Source organism: Silurus meridionalis, chromosome 17 (genome assembly GCF_014805685.1).
Source record: "Silurus meridionalis isolate SWU-2019-XX chromosome 17, ASM1480568v1, whole genome shotgun sequence".
NCBI lineage: Eukaryota > Metazoa > Chordata > Actinopteri > Siluriformes > Siluridae > Silurus > Silurus meridionalis.
The window spans coordinates 16671787-16687731 of record NC_060900.1 but is presented as its reverse complement, the minus strand read 5'-3'; the positions used below and the strand labels follow the sequence as shown (position 1 = coordinate 16687731).

The 15945-nt window shown below is 36.0% G+C and overlaps 1 protein-coding gene across 2 annotated transcripts in view; it reads right to left on the bottom strand.

The window, feature by feature from the left end:
- The window catches only part of cpne5a (copine Va), an 86841-nt gene that overhangs the window by 39249 nt on the left and 31647 nt on the right, over positions 1-15945 (bottom strand). The window contains exons 4-7 of one of the 2 annotated variants that reach the window (XM_046871423.1): positions 14103-14206; positions 13052-13091; positions 12094-12108; positions 11860-11936 (exon numbers count right to left, since the gene is read on the bottom strand). In XM_046871423.1, the coding sequence (XP_046727379.1) occupies positions 11860-11936; positions 12094-12108; positions 13052-13091; positions 14103-14206 (236 nt within the window). The remainder of the gene's footprint in view (positions 1-11859; positions 11937-12093; positions 12109-13051; positions 13092-14102; positions 14207-15945) is intronic. The other variant, XM_046871424.1, reaches the window with a different exon arrangement.

Genomic DNA, 15945 nt, shown 5'->3' with positions numbered 1-15945 from the left:
ATAAGGGTTTAATTCCTGAAAATGTCAAGTTATGTGGTATAATTTATTGAAGGCAAATGTCAGTTTAAGTGAACTAGAGATCTATCATGACATCTCAACATAGAAATGACAGCTGATACACGAAAATCTGAAAATAGTCTTAATCTAAATTTTTTTTTTATTGATTAAATACTACAATCCATTAGATGTTGAATTGCACAAAAGCAAGACTGATCAAACAGGGTTTTAACAAAGCCTGTTAACCAAGCCAGAGTCATCATGCAGAGGGTTAGAATATTTTTACATACTGATCACACATGAAAGTGAGGAGAGCAAGTCCAGAGATGTGATTCAGTATTGCACTTGTTATACACCACCTCTATATACAGAGCTTTTTTTTTTTTTTTTTTGCCAGCCATGCTTCAGCATCTAATTTTGCATGGGCAGACTTGATTGGAGATGAGGATGTGATTTATGAAGGCACTTCTTAACCTAATATGTTGCGCTCTGTTTGTAAGGCGAATTTTGCATTCTACACGAGGAACCATTTAAATTCTGTCAGAGCTTTGGGCAGATCTTGGAATTAAATTTGGTTTCTGCTCAGGCATGTCCTACAATAGGACACAATACATTAACTCCCAGGCAATAAAGCAACGTTCCAATTAAATGCAGGGTCAAGCAAAACTTTGTAGCTGTGTATTGACATAACTCACAATGTGCAGATAATGTCCTCTTTTATGACTTTGGGAAAAAAGCTTAATGTAATTTCATTGGAAACAGCATTTTCATATAAAACAGGAGGTGAGGCATTTCTGAAAGTGTCAAATGGGAGGTGTGAAAAACTGATATTTCGACATACAGCTCAGGATATGGTGCAGCAAGCTCAAAGCAAACACTAGTATTAAGGTCATCAATAAGCCATCATGCCCTTCAGACCACACTACTACAATACAAATAGGGAAAAGAGAAAAACATGTTTGTAGAGTTAGAAACAACAGCAGTGGTAGAATCATATAGTGGGATATGGAAACTCGTGTATTTTCAGGCAGGCAGTGCATTTACCAGAATTGTATGAGATAAACACAAATTTTTTACCGAGATAAGCTTTGCAGTTACAGACCACTGGTCCATCAGAAGCATTTGCATTCAGACCAGAATTAAATGAAAGCAGACATTCGACTCATTGTGTGAAACTAAGACAATTAAAGGTTTTAGTGAAATTTGCTGGATGGCATCATTTATAAACACAACACATGGCTAATCACAGTCAGAGCATTTGGAAAACTTATCCACAGACTTAGGATTAGAACCATAATCATGTTGATTTTCAACACTGCACTGACAAACCTAATGTATATACAGTAGGAGGATATAAGTGGACCTGTTGTTTCACATCTAGTTGTGGTTTCTGTACTTGTTTATTTGTTATTTTGATATTTTGATAAACACTTGATAGACTGGTATGAAACAGCCTTTCAGCTAATACTTAACAACTTAACAAATTAACTTTATCTATTTTTCAACAACATAAACTGTCACTAAACTTCATATGGGCTAAATGTGAAACAGTGACAGGAGCTGATTTTTTTTTTCTTTCTAGGCCTTTTTTAGTCTTTTACAATCTAAGTGAATGTAAAAAGGATAAACTGATAGTCTTTAGAATTGTTATACATTTTCTTAAAAAAGAAAAAAAAAGAAACTATAACCAATAAATTGTTTTCCTGGTTGATGAAAGTCTTGTCACAGGTTGCTGGTTTGTTTAGTAATGAAATAGATTTATAACAATGTCGCAATGTGAAATGTTGCTGGACTGGTCAGAATGATGTGAAAGACCACATAAATTAAATCCAAATTACGTTTAAATAAAATATTCCACAGGATATGTTTGTTAACAGTTAAATCTATATTTTATTTTTAGAAGTGTGATGGCATCATAAGTATATTGTATGTTTACAAAAAAACAGTATACAGTTATGCATTCTGCAACATGTAATTATTCTTCACTCACACACATTCATGCACACACATGCACTCATACACATAAACATAATACTGCAAACTGGTTTGCATACATTTTTTTCCATTGTTCCACAGACTCATTCTCAGGAACCAAATTACATACAACAGCTTAAGCTGAGCTACCAGGCTTGAGGCCCATCCTGCCGTAAAATACAACAGGTCTCGTGTTTGCTAAGCTCATTATAAATGTCTAAGAGGCTCAGGGGTTTAAAAACTTGTGCGTTATACAACAGAAGTTACTTTTCGCTTGTGAGTCAAACTATTAAATAAAAAAATTCTCTCAATTTTTTACTTTCTGTATACTGTGTATTTGTGTAATCCAGCAATTCATACCGGATTGGTCGAAGCCCGAGTTACCAACGACTGCCACTGGTATTGTTAGGGAACAAGGTACCGAAATCGGGCTACTGTTGGCCGAAGGAGTAGAAAGAGAGGAGGAAGACATCTACAGAGACAGCAGGAAAAGGATAAGTGTAGGAGAAGAATGTGGAAGGGCAGGTGGTGGTAGATTTTGCTAAAATGAGAGAGAGAGAGAGAGAAAGAGAGAGAAGGTTGGATGGTGTGGAGATGGTGAAGTAGGAGGCAGATAGGATTAGTAAGGAGGAACTGAGAGCAGCAATTAATAGGATAAAGAGTGGAAAGTTTGTTGTGGACCAGATGACATACCAGAAGAAGCATGGAGATGTTTAGGAGAGATGTTTTTAACCAGTTTGTTCAACTTTTGGAGGGTGAGAGGATGCCTGAGGAATGGAGAAGGAGTGTGCTGGTACTGGTGCTGGTGATTTTTAAGAATAAGGGAGATGTGCAGACCTAAATACAGGGGAATAAAGTTGATCAGTTACACCATGAAGTTATGGGAAAGAGTAGTGGAAGCCAGGCTGAAAAAAGAGGTGACCATCTGTGAGCAGCAGTATGGTTTCATGCCGAGCACCACAGATGCATAATTTGCTTTGAGAATGTTGATGAAGAAGTATAAAGAAGGTCAGAAGGAGTTGCATTGTGTGGTTGTGGATTTGGAGAAAGTGTACGGCAGGGTGCAGGGAGAGGAATTGTGGTATTGTATGAGGAAGTCAGGTGTGTCAGAGAAGTATGTGAGGGTGGTGCAGGACATGTATGAGGACAGTGTGACAGCTGTGAAGTTTGCAGTAGGAACGGCAGACTGGTTCATTGTGGAGGTTGGACTGCATCAAGGATCGGCTCTGAGCCCTTTCCTGTATGCAGTGGTGATGGACAGGTTGACAGACGAGGTCAGACAGGAGTCTCCATGGACTATGATGTTTGCGGATGATATTGTGATTTGTGGTGAGAGTAGTGAGCAGGTTAAAAAGAGCCTGGAAAGGTGGAGGTATGTGCTGGAGAGAGAGGGGATGAAAGTCATGGTGGAGTGGGTGGAGAAGAGTGGCAGGAGTGATTTGTGATTGAAGAGTATCTGCAAGAGTGAAATGGAAAGTTTATAGGACTGTGGTGAGACCTGTGATGTTGTATGGTTTAGAGACAGTGGCATTGACTAAAAGACAGAAGGTGAATACTGTGTATTTGTGTTGCGTAATAAACACATTTATTACTTTATTTATAAATACTTAGTAGTTATTCTTCAAGAAATCATGGTTTGTATGGTTAATATAAATTCTTTCTAACTGAAGTTTTAGTATGTTACCCTAACAAGCTATGGTAAATGACTAAAACCTATTTAAATAAAATAGGAAAAGCCTAGGAATAGCATGTTGATGGAAATTCCTGAGCTAACTGAATAACTCAAATAAGTTATTCTTAATAAACAAAGCCTGGTAGGAAATATTCTTAAATTAAATATAATTTGGATAATGGAATAAATTATTATTATTATAATAATTATAATAATGATAATAATAATAATAATAATAATAATAATAGTATTATTATTATTATCATTATTATTATTATTATTATTATTATTATTATTATTGTTGTTGTTGTTTTATTAAAGATGACTTTTTTTCTAATCAGTTACATTTTTATAAAATTTTTAGTTCATTGTAATGGAGATTTTTAAGTCATAAAGACAAAACATGCATGTTTCAATTGCAACTATTGCAACCCTCCTTGGTCTTAGGAGAGCAGTAGATAAACATATCTAAATTAGTCTTATACTAGACAGCTTCTTCAGTGGGTTTTTCAACCAAAATATCTGTGTGAAATGATTCAGAGTACAGTAATAAGTCGGCCACATACATATTCAAAAGAAAAACCAACATATGTGCTTCGAGTCGTTGTATAATACATTAACAAAAAGCATTGACACCACTGTGCTAATCATTAACCCCACGATCTTAATGAGTGCTCATCTAACGCATCCTGAAATACTTTTCAGTTTAATGAGCCTTACACATATTAAAATGTAGCAGCGTCTTTTATTGTGCCGGAAAAATGCACTTATTAAATTTCTATTTTTAAATTTCAAGCAGGGCTTAATTGAGCCCACTGGTTCTAGATTTCAGCCAAGAGACTAGAATTAATAAATTATTTAATCTATAAAATTTAAAAAGGCAGTTGTAAGGGTCCTTTTCAGTAATAAATCCTTTAACTGTGAAGTCCTGCATGGCAATGAAAGCAGATTCTCTGGCCCCATAGCTGTCACTGCTGCTTGGATATAACGACGCTAACCATGTGCAGTGAGTGATTGCATTCATATCTGTAATTCTGTTATATATCCACTTGGCCATGAGCTTCTCCAGCGGCTCTAAAGCTCACGAGGGTTAGTTAAATCCATCTGCACTACCACATCAAAGATCTATTAGCCTGAATAAAATGCACCACAAAACCCACTTACATTTACAATGAGGCTTGACCCAATAAAAAGGTTACCCCCAAACTACCTGCAAGTTCAGCAGATCAGCTACTGCTGAGGTGGCAATAAGAATAACACTCTTTTATTTAAACTCAGCAATGCAGGGTTGTTGGTGGTGATTTTTTTGTTTTGTTTTGTTTTGTTTTTGCTTGATAAAAATTCTGAGCACATCAATAACCAGAACTTTTGAAAAACAACCAGATTTCTAAGAAAGTAGCAAAATTAGATATTCACAGAATGAGAGAAAATATATCAAATTAAAATATGAAATCTCTAAAATTCCCAAAGCATTGAATTAGTTTTGCATTTGCATAACAGCCTTAGCGCAGTACATAAATGACATATGTATTTCCTTTCTTCTGATTATCTATTCTTGTGCTGGTTCATACAATCCTTATACTGGTCTTTTCAGTTTCCAGAGACTAGGATGAAAATACAGTTCTAAATAAACAGTGCATCCAGTATAATGTGTGTTTTGACATGAATTTATTTTTGAATAAGATGGTGATCATATGGCACAATTAAATTAACTTTGTAATTGTGCCAGGAAGTTAACTGTGGTTTTATCAATGGGTGATCAAGGTGTGATACAAAGTTGCATAGGGTATGCCACAGTGTCACCAGGAACCAACCAATTTAAGGACTGACTGGAAGGGAATTCAAATGAACACCACACATTACTAGGATGGGACAAATTACTCTAATACTCAAAAAGGAGTCATGATGATTAGATTAGATCAGCTGTACAGAGGCAATGAAATGCAGTTATGCCCATTCAGCAGCACAAACCATGCCATGCTATGTGTTTATGAGCCCAGTGGTGTTGATATTTTTACCCAGCGGACCAGTCTCTTTAGAAACAGGGGTGACCCACTGCACAGACTTAATTTATTCATGACAGACAAATGGAGCTGGTGATCAAATGATGGCCATTCTATCCACAAAGTAGCATAGGGCATGGACTGGCCATAACAATGAATATTCCAACACTTCAAGATCAATCAGTTGTTTAACTCCAAGCTTACTCCATTATCATCAGCCCTTCTAGTGCACACAAGGTAGTCTCAGTGCCAGGGCATGAGTTCCCTCAATCCTTTTTGCTGTTGTGAATGCTACCCAAAGGCGGTATTTAGGCAGAATCATTTCAATTTGGCATCCTGCATGGGCTCATAAGAAGCAACCTTAAAGAATTCAGAGGGTGATCCTTAACCAGGCTGTAAGGAAATGGTGAATGAAGGCACCTTGCCTCCAGCAAGAAACTATCAGTGGTGCTGTGATGAATTACAGTGGTCATAACATACACATTTTTTATACACAGGGTCTTTCTTTTGTCTAGCATTTTTTGCATAAAAGACCTGTGCCCTAAGAGCTCTTGAGTTCAGAAGTGTTTCCTAGACTGTCGTAGTGCATAGTCATCAACCTACTTTTCATTACTAATGGCCAAACCAGGAGGTAGATAAGTGGGTGTAATGTAGATGACACATCCTTTTGTCCATTTGGAACAAGAGATTTACTCAGGGAGGAATTTGTCATGGTGTTCTTATCACTATTGAAACCAGCAGTAGAATGAAAAGGCTGCCTGTAGCTCAATAGTTCTGCAGTGCAAAAGTTTTATGCAGATATTTCTAGCGCAATGTATAGGATCTGAATACCATGAGGCAAGAAGGAGAAGTCTCATTGTAAAGAGCAACATAACTGATTATATTTGTCTTTGTCTTTACTACGCAAAGTGTGTGAACTTTTGAGTGCGCCTACTTTAAAATATAGCTGTTTGTAAAGATGTATGAGGGTTTAGTTTTAAAGTGAAGGAAGCAGAGTTAAAATGATAATGAAAAATTTTGTGGAATTGTAAATAGATTCCTTTTTTTATTCATTATTCTAAATGGCATATTCCCCAAAAAAGATTTAAAGTAGCTTACAGTCAGGAAAGTCTATGACTTTCTTTTTCTAAGGGAATATCTGCTGTGTCTAAAGCTCTGCTAAAACAAAATGCAAAATGACTCTCCCACTCCTGTCATTGCTATATGACATTAATAGCTGCTTAAAGCCAAAAATATCTGTCCTCTTTGATTGAAAACATTTGTCTGAGAGATATGGTTTTAGGCTGAGGTTTATTCAATCATTCACCAGGCACTGAATTTCAAAAACTACATGCAGTAAAACAAAAGCAACATAAATGGGAGGAAAAAACAGATTGTATATAATAGGTGGAACATAAACTGTGTTGTAAATATACCCATGCTAGGTGTAACCAAACAAAAAGAATCTATATTTGAGCAAAAACATTGAAGTTTTTTGTTTGCAAAAAAAAAACATAGTGACAATGAGTTGCGCATATAATAGAAAAAATGAATGCCTAAATAAGAGAAATGTCGCTGTTAAGAGACAGCAGTAACACTGCTATCTGCCTTTATTATTCCTATGACAATTGAGTACATAATGGAGTTGTTCAGCAGTTTTATCTACTGTTTACAGCAACAAAAGCAAAATTCTACCCTATAATCCATCATTTAATGACAACAAGCAAAACACCACAAAGTAAAGAATCCACTGGGCCTGTGTATGTGTGTGCGTGTGTGCGTGTGCGTGTGTGTGTGTTAAGTAAGGAATGTCACAGTTTTGACCTTGTGGTAGCAGAAAATTTGAAAGGCTCCCATATGGTTGCTTGCGTAATAATTATGACACTGGAAGGGACACCTAGATGACACTAGGGTTGTAAGCAAATAAATATTAATTATTTATCATTACGGATTTTATGTTCTGTTTATTTTGTGAACAAAGATAAAAATATGTTATTATGGGTATGGTATTAATATTGATGTTATGAATTTAATATATGTTGTTCTTTTAGAAAGCTTGGCAGAAAGGGTCAAGGGCGCAAAGGCGAGGATATATGTGTGCGTCAGGACAGGGATCCCATGGAATACAACAGGATTTGTTCAAGTGGGGGTACTTTCTTGCAGACATGTGCATTTCCTAAGGCGTATAGCTTGCAGAACAAACAAAGACCACGTTGCACAATGAATTTCTAGCATTTATTTATAGAATACCGAAAGTGCTGATAGCTTTGCCCAGTGTTTTACAATGTTTCAATGTAGAATTAGAATTAAGAAAATTCAAACATTAAGAAATAAGACAAAAAAGCATTTTTGATTTAGGGGCCCTTCTGGTTTAGGGCTTACACCTCTAGATAAAACAATAATTGCAACACAAATGTATATGCGTGCATGTGTGCGTGTGTGCGTGCGTGTGTGTGCGTGTGTGTGTGTGTGTGTGTGTGTGTGTGTGTGTGTGTGTGTGTGTGTGTGTGTGTGTGTAGAGTTAGTCAGATGACAGATACAGTATGCTGTAGAAAAGCAGGTCACAGAATGTGCCAAGACTGAGAGACAGCTTATTTAGGCAAAACTAACAGATGTGCACAAGCCTACAGATGCACTGTCTTCTCGTTTTTTTGTTTGTTTGTTTTTTGCTTTAAACCACAGCAAAAAAAACAACACATACAGAGCACACCTTCCTTGTTTAAAAACAAACAGTAAAGAGGCAGCAGGGCATTAGAAGGTGGATCTGTACAGAATGTTGTAGTACTGAAGCTGAAAGCTCTTGCAAAGCTCTTAAATTCCTGTAAGGCCCTATAGTCTCTTCCACCAGCACACAGCACTCCAGCAGATGAAGGGATTTCACACATTCTTAGTCAGACTGGAACAGAATTGACTTTTGTATGGGATCATTCGAAACACACACACACACACACACACACACACACACACACACATATATACTTTTTTTTTTGCAATCATTGTTACATTTTATTGTATTAATTATTTTCCTCAGTTGCTGGAGTGGTTCCTTTGCCGTGGTCACTGATCTTTCACTCCAGCATTCAGTTTATAGGCTCAAGTCATTTTTCACAGCTATGATTGTAATTGGTTTTAATTTTGCATTAGTAAATCCTCAATGATTTACTGCCTCACATGTAGCAGCAGGTCAAAACTAACATATCTATCTATCTATCTATCTATCTATCTATCTATCTATCTATCTATCTATCTATCTATCTATCTATCTATCTATCACAAAAGTGAGTACACCCCTCACATTTCAGCAATCATTTCACGCTGGTGATGGCAAAAGTGACAACGATTCCGCGCATGCGCAAAATAAAATCTGAATTTTACAATGCTCTACATATAGTATTTTGGCAAACTACAAATCATATTTTTGGTATGGAGCGAGTAGTTTTATAACCCGGCATTGTTGTGTATGCTTTTAAGTTGAATAACAATTGGAAAAAAAAACAAAGTGACACTGCGCTCAAAGTGCGAGGCAGAGACAAAACAAACTTAATACGTTTGTGACGGAACTCAGATTTTAACTATGTTCCAAAAGTAAAAAGGATTGCATTCGTTACACGTGCAACAAACTGAAAGCCCTGTACCAAAATGGTTCGGTATGAATACGTGACCTGTTTCAACCCTAATATATATCATATGTATATAATATATAGCAGTTTGTTTAAGTCAAAACTATTTGTAATCTGGTCAACAAAAATAGCTAGGGGAAAAAATAAGCATGTGCATTTAGAAAAGGTTCCCAGTTAAATTATTTCTTTATTCTTTTAAATACAGGCCAATTTTTATCTTTTAGTTGACAGTGAATTGGTACACATCATTCCATAAATCATTTATTATAGGAAAACTATTTGTTCTAAACCAGATAGCAGATGAAATAAATGAACACTATGTAGACACTTTTATCAACCTATATTATCCATCATGAAGAGTAATTTTAAGTGCACAGCTCTCAACCTTTCACCAAGGCAAATTATCTTAATAGTGTTTTTAGAGACCATTTAAAGAAATGGTGTTTAATGCACTCTAGACATCTCTCTCTCTCTCTCTCTCTCTCTCTCTCTCTCTCTCTCTCTCTCTCTCTCTCTCTCTCTCTCTCTCTCATTTCTTCCTCTCTTTTGCTCTACATAGTGCACATTTTTTAAATGACTGTTAACTTTTATGTAATGCTTTTGAGGCATTACAGTTAATAAAAAAAAAACATTTGCAAAACTAAATAACTAACTGGGCAATCAAAAAACCATTCCGAAGTTAATCTGTAATAGTTCAGTAACTCATGAATTTATTTCAAAGACAATTCCAAAAATGCTTGGTCTTGACCATTATGTCTTTACTTTGCCTTCTTGAAACTATAAGCATGGATTCTAGGAACATAAACAGCTGCTCAGATGTCTAATTATAGAGTGGACTCCTCTGGTTGTGCTCAGTTAACATTCACACTTATCTAAACCTTAATCGCAGATTGCAGATGGTAATGCTTTAAAGAAACATCTTTCAGTATTCCACAATGAAAGCAAAGCAAGATGAAAGACAGTGTATAACTGGGAAAAAGCAGCCTCAATCATTTATAAACAATTAAATGAATGTCGAGTCAAGTCAAGTTTATTTCTATAGCGCTCTTAACAACAGACATTGTCTCAAAGCAGCTTTACAGAATTTTAAGAGTTAAGGTGAATGGTGTGCATTTATCCCTGATGAGCAGCCATAGCGACTGTGGCAAGGAAAAACTCCCTGAGATGTTATGAGGAAGAAACCTTGAGAGGAACCAGACTCAAAAAGGAAACCCAACGGATTTTGTAAGATTTTGTAAGTGTATTATGTACAGTCTATAATATTTGTAGCATTGTTAACTTTTTGAGTTTGATTGATTTGTTCGGCTGTGCTCAATTATTGTGGGATGTTCTGTTCACATCAAGTGTAACAGAGATTTTTGTGACAGGGCAAAACCATGTGTGCTTAGTTTTTTGCAGTTCCTTACAGTCTTAAGTGTAACATTTTTTTATTTTATGAATTGTACATGTAGCAAATTGGCATGTAATGTTATTTGACAGGAATAAACCCCTAAGCATCATTTTCAATCTATTTATTAGGTGAAGACAAAGTCAAATTTAATGCAAATCTTTTTTCCTCTAAACTAGGGGTCTTTAAACATGTCCACAAACAGCTGGTGTGGCTGCAGGCTTTCTTTCCTGTCAGACAGGAGTCTTACCTTTTTCCACTTATCTAATCAGTCTATCTTGGCTCCAAATCAACTAGGCAACTGTGCTGCCTATTTAGCTGAAATGAAAACCTGCAGCCCCACTGTCCTTTTTTGGATAGGATTAAAGAGCCCTTCTGTAGACCTCAGAAAAATCAGCTAGTGTTAATTTATTACTAAATATAATTTTATACTTTTTAACCATTCAGTATCATGGACATCCACAAGAGAAGTTAGTTCCTTTACTTTGTAATAGCAGCTTTAAGCAAGCATTCTTACCCTTCACAAACCTGTCATGAGAATAATAAGATGAAAAGAAAACCCATAGTCTTTCATGTCACTAAGAAATTGGAACGCACAAGTCAGCTCAAACCCAAAGCCTTTCTCATGGCAGAAAACTTCCTGACTTTTACAAATTTTAACATATTAATGATCAATATTATTTTTCCATTTTTAAATATATATAATAAGTCTTAAATTATGCCCTGTGTCCACCATGCAAGGTCCTATGAACAAGTTGTTACCAGAGAAACAATAATAGTAGATTGAGTCCATTAATGTAAACCTGTTCTTTGGATTATAGCTGCATATACACACAGAGCCATGTTCTTAATCAAGATTAGGCAAGACTGTGTTACAAATTCTCATATTCCAGTGCTTCGACTATAATATTACTAAAACTTCTGTAATTGGAAGTTACTTTACTCCTTGTTTGACACACTTGCCCATTTAAGAGGGCAAATAGCAAAATCTATTCATACATGTTAATTATATGTATAAACTGTGATTCTCGAAAGGCATTTGTATTTCTTCACTCAATTCAAGTGAAAGCCATTAAGTGAAAAAAAAAATATTCTTGATCCATTCAGACTAATATTAAAGAAGGCAACATCATCTGCACTGCAAATTCATTTCAGTACATTATGCAACTTCTGTCATTGTGCAGCAAGCCAGCATGTGCTATAATGCTTAGTGCATTAGCTTCTTACCCCAGAGGCTTTTCCATTCGACTAGCTGAAGATCCCACTATCTCACCCAGAGTGCAGAAGGTCTGACCCAGGAAGTCCTGCATAGGGTTTGCATGAAAATAAAGAAAAAAGAAGGACCGGAGGCAAATCCGGAACACAGGAAATGAAGTGGAGAGAAAGCACACTGAGTCAGAGCAGCGTTTTACCAAGAAATGTGTTGTACAGCTAATAAAGTCAAGGAAGGCATCCACGTACGTTGAATTCGGAGGGCTTCCAGGAGGGAGAACGGGCAGGCACCATCAATAGCAATAACAACAGAGTACATCATGTAACAGAAAGGATAAAAATGAAAAAAACAAAACAAAAAAAAAAACAAGGCTGCTGTAGTCAGGTATAAGAGATGGTGGAAAGAAAAGAGAGAAGTGAAAGCAGGCGAGAGAAGGAGAGATAGAACGAGCAGTGAGGGGGTGAACCACCACCCTCGACAATCCATTTACACACATTAATGCAAATAGCAAGTCATAAATCATAATCTGAAATTAAAATGGAAATAAAAATGTTTTGGTGATATGCAAACCAGTGACAAAGGTTAAATAAATCCTTAACTACATAATACCCAGGTGTAAAATAATAACACACTATCAAAGCTTCCAATTTTATGAAATATTATTAAAGTGGTCATAGTGTAACAGAATTGTTTACATGTCTTAAATGTCATATTTAGTTCACGATTTTCACCACTGGCTTGGTAGAACAGACAGGATTAAAAAATTCTGCAAAAACAAGCTTTGAAAGCTTTGATACAGGAATCCAAATATGGAAGATTTCATTTCCTGTAGAAATGAACTTGCACATTATGTGTACATCATGGGCACACATAAAATATGCTTACCAGACATTTGAAATGAATCGCCATTAGTACAGAATAACTGGTTAATAACAATGAAATGTTGCTTAATTTGTTAATAGACACTGATCCAACAAAAAAAACATCCATCTTTGTGCACACAGCAGTGTTATTATGATTTTAAAGCATGTTTCACCATGTTGATGAATAAGTCTCATTTGCATAAAACCAAAGTTCAAATGAGAAAGAGCATGCATGTTCAAATAGATGTGGTCAGTATTTGAAGCACAAATGGGAATTTAATGCATTCACAATCCTTGTTGGCTAACAAGCACACACACATGCAGAGGTATCCCACAAACTTACATGCTTTGCCAGGTCAGGACTTTTGGAATCAATGTCATATCTGAAATCAGGAAATTAAAACAGGGAAAATGTTTTTAATAAATGACAAATATATACCACTGAATTATTTACAGTGAAATCTGTAGATGCTATTTGTGAGTTTAGAATGAATATGAAATGTCCAGTATGTATTAAGTGCATTTTTCCATTATGACTCTTTTTCATCCATCCATAAACATATTTGAATATCACCTCACATACAATAAAAAAACACTCAAGGCTGGCATTCTGCATTAGGATCACTGTGCTAATGGTTTCAGTAAAGATTAATATGCTGGAGATCAAAACATTGAATATTTAAAATTGTAATTATCCAATGATTTACAGCCTCTAGGTATTAGCCATAATACGTATTTTAGCTATTACTTGCACCTCACTAATGACAGGATATCTAGACAATCATGCAAACGAATCTTAGTAAAATTCCTCTGAGTTCCATGAGAGTTGCAGCTGCTTATAATTAAAACCTAGCCACAGAATTACAGTGTGGAGAAGTTCAATATCTACAGATCTATTCTAATACACCTACCCAGACTTAATATTAAGCCATTATATTAGTCAATGAATCTCTGCTAGTTTAATAACTAACAATATTAAAAGTTGAATTTGCTTTGCTAGCGCCAGAGGTCGCACAGCACTGACCGTTTGCTCGTTGTTACAAAAAATATTCTCCTCAGAGCACTAGTGTGATTGAGATGCAAGTCTCAGAGGTTTGCAATAATACAACACATCTTTAGAGAGATTATTAGTGGATGACACTGTCTTTTGCTGAAAACTGGTTCAAAGTATGAGGTCAATGTGTATTTAAAATATTTACAACTTTTACAAATATTTTCAATTTTATCAAACTGACTTGCACCTCTACACGTGGCACTCAAGATATGAAAATATGTTTATATATATATATATATATATATATATATATATATATATATATATATATATATATATATATAAGATATATTATAGATATATTAAAAATATTAAAAATAGATCAAAGAGATTAGCTTACATGTCAAAACGTAAATTCTGCTTCTCCTCAAAAAAATAGTCCAGAATGTACTTCCTTACAAAATCTGGGTTGAGTGTGTTGTCAATCACTTCTGTCCTTCCAAACTATAAAAGAAAAAGAGATAGAGACAACACATCTGTCAATAAGGAGCATAGCACAACTTTGTTTTCCACTCTAACTTTTTTGGGATAATGGACACAAAGAAGTCCTCAACAAAAGGAGATCCTTTAGATATATATACTGATCAGGCAAAACATTTTGACAATTTTGACATTCTAACTTTATGACTGGTGAAGTGCATAACCGATAATCTCTTTATCATGGCATCTGTTAGTCAGTATGATGTATTAGGCAGCAAGTAAACATTTTGTCCTCAAAGTTGATGTGTTGGAAGCAGGAAAAATGGGTAGGCATAAGAATTTGAGTGAGTTTGACAAGTTCCAAATTTTGATGGCTACACAACTGGGTCAGAGGATCTCCAAAACAGCAGCTCTTGTGGGCTGTTTCTGGTCTGCAGTGCTCAGTATCTATCAAAACTAGTCCAAGGAAGGAACAGTGGTAAAATGGCGACAGGGTCATGGGTGGCCAGGGCTCATTAATGCACAAGGGGAACAAAAGCTGGCCTGTATGGTCCGATCCAACAGACGAGCTGCTGTAGCTTAAATTGCTGAAGAAGTTAATGCTGCGAATGCTCAATGGGTCCACACTGTTTTGGCAGCAAAAAGGGAACAACAGAATATTAGGCAGGTGGTCATAATTTTATGCCTGATCAGTGGCCATAAAGTTATGCCTAGTTGGTGTAAATACAGATATGAATAGGAGACATACAATTCTTTTTGGCACAAGGAAAACGCTGTGAAAGCATGGGAGATGGGGTTACTTTTATTTAGATGTATGCGACTGGTCAAATATGGAGCTAGCAGGACAAAGAAATTCAATGATCCATCACATGACTATGTGGCATCGCATCCTCGGTGCCTGCCTAGCGGAGTGGTAGCTCCGTGATTAAGGTGCTGGGTTACTGATGGAAAAGTTGGTGGTTTAAACCCTGGTATCGCCAAGCTGTGACTCTTGGGCCCCTAAGCAAGGCCCTTAACCCTCTGTGGTCAAGGGGCACAGTATCATGACTGACCCTGCACTCTAACCTCAGCTTCTGAGCAATCTGGGATAGGCGAAGAAAGAATTTCACTGTGCTGTAATGTATATGTGACAAGTAAAAGCTATTCTAGTCAGGATTGCAGGGGGTTAAATTAAACTTAATTTTTAAAATTTTTAAATTTGTTAACATCACAGTCACATTCAACAAAATATACTGCAAGATTTCGAAAACAAACTCACTTAAGATCATAGCAGTTAGGAACATGAGTGGTATAGCTGAGGTTGAGGAACTGTCAGAGACAGAATTCACATAGCATACTGATATATATGCTCATACCTCTACCTAAGGGGGGTTTTCCTATACTTTTCTGTATTTCTAAGGACATGGTAGTAGGGTTCATACTTCCTTTCTTTTAGTTTTATTTACGCCACTCCCACATTAAATCCAATTAAGATACAAATATGGATATTTGGAGTACTATTGAAAAACGGATATAGAGAGTGCCTTTGTAGTACTGTACATTATACTCCTTATTCGTATTGCTTAAAATGCATCAAACGAAAAAGTTATCTCCAAATTTTCTGCATAGTGCTAGTTGTTGTTGTTATAAGACCACTTGCTAATGAAATTCACACAGGCAATGAATGCTTTCTAATATTTCTAATGCACACTGTGTTCTCAGCTTTATTCTGGACTCACGCCTGTGACAAAACATATGCTCTTCTGTGAAACTTTCCTTCTACT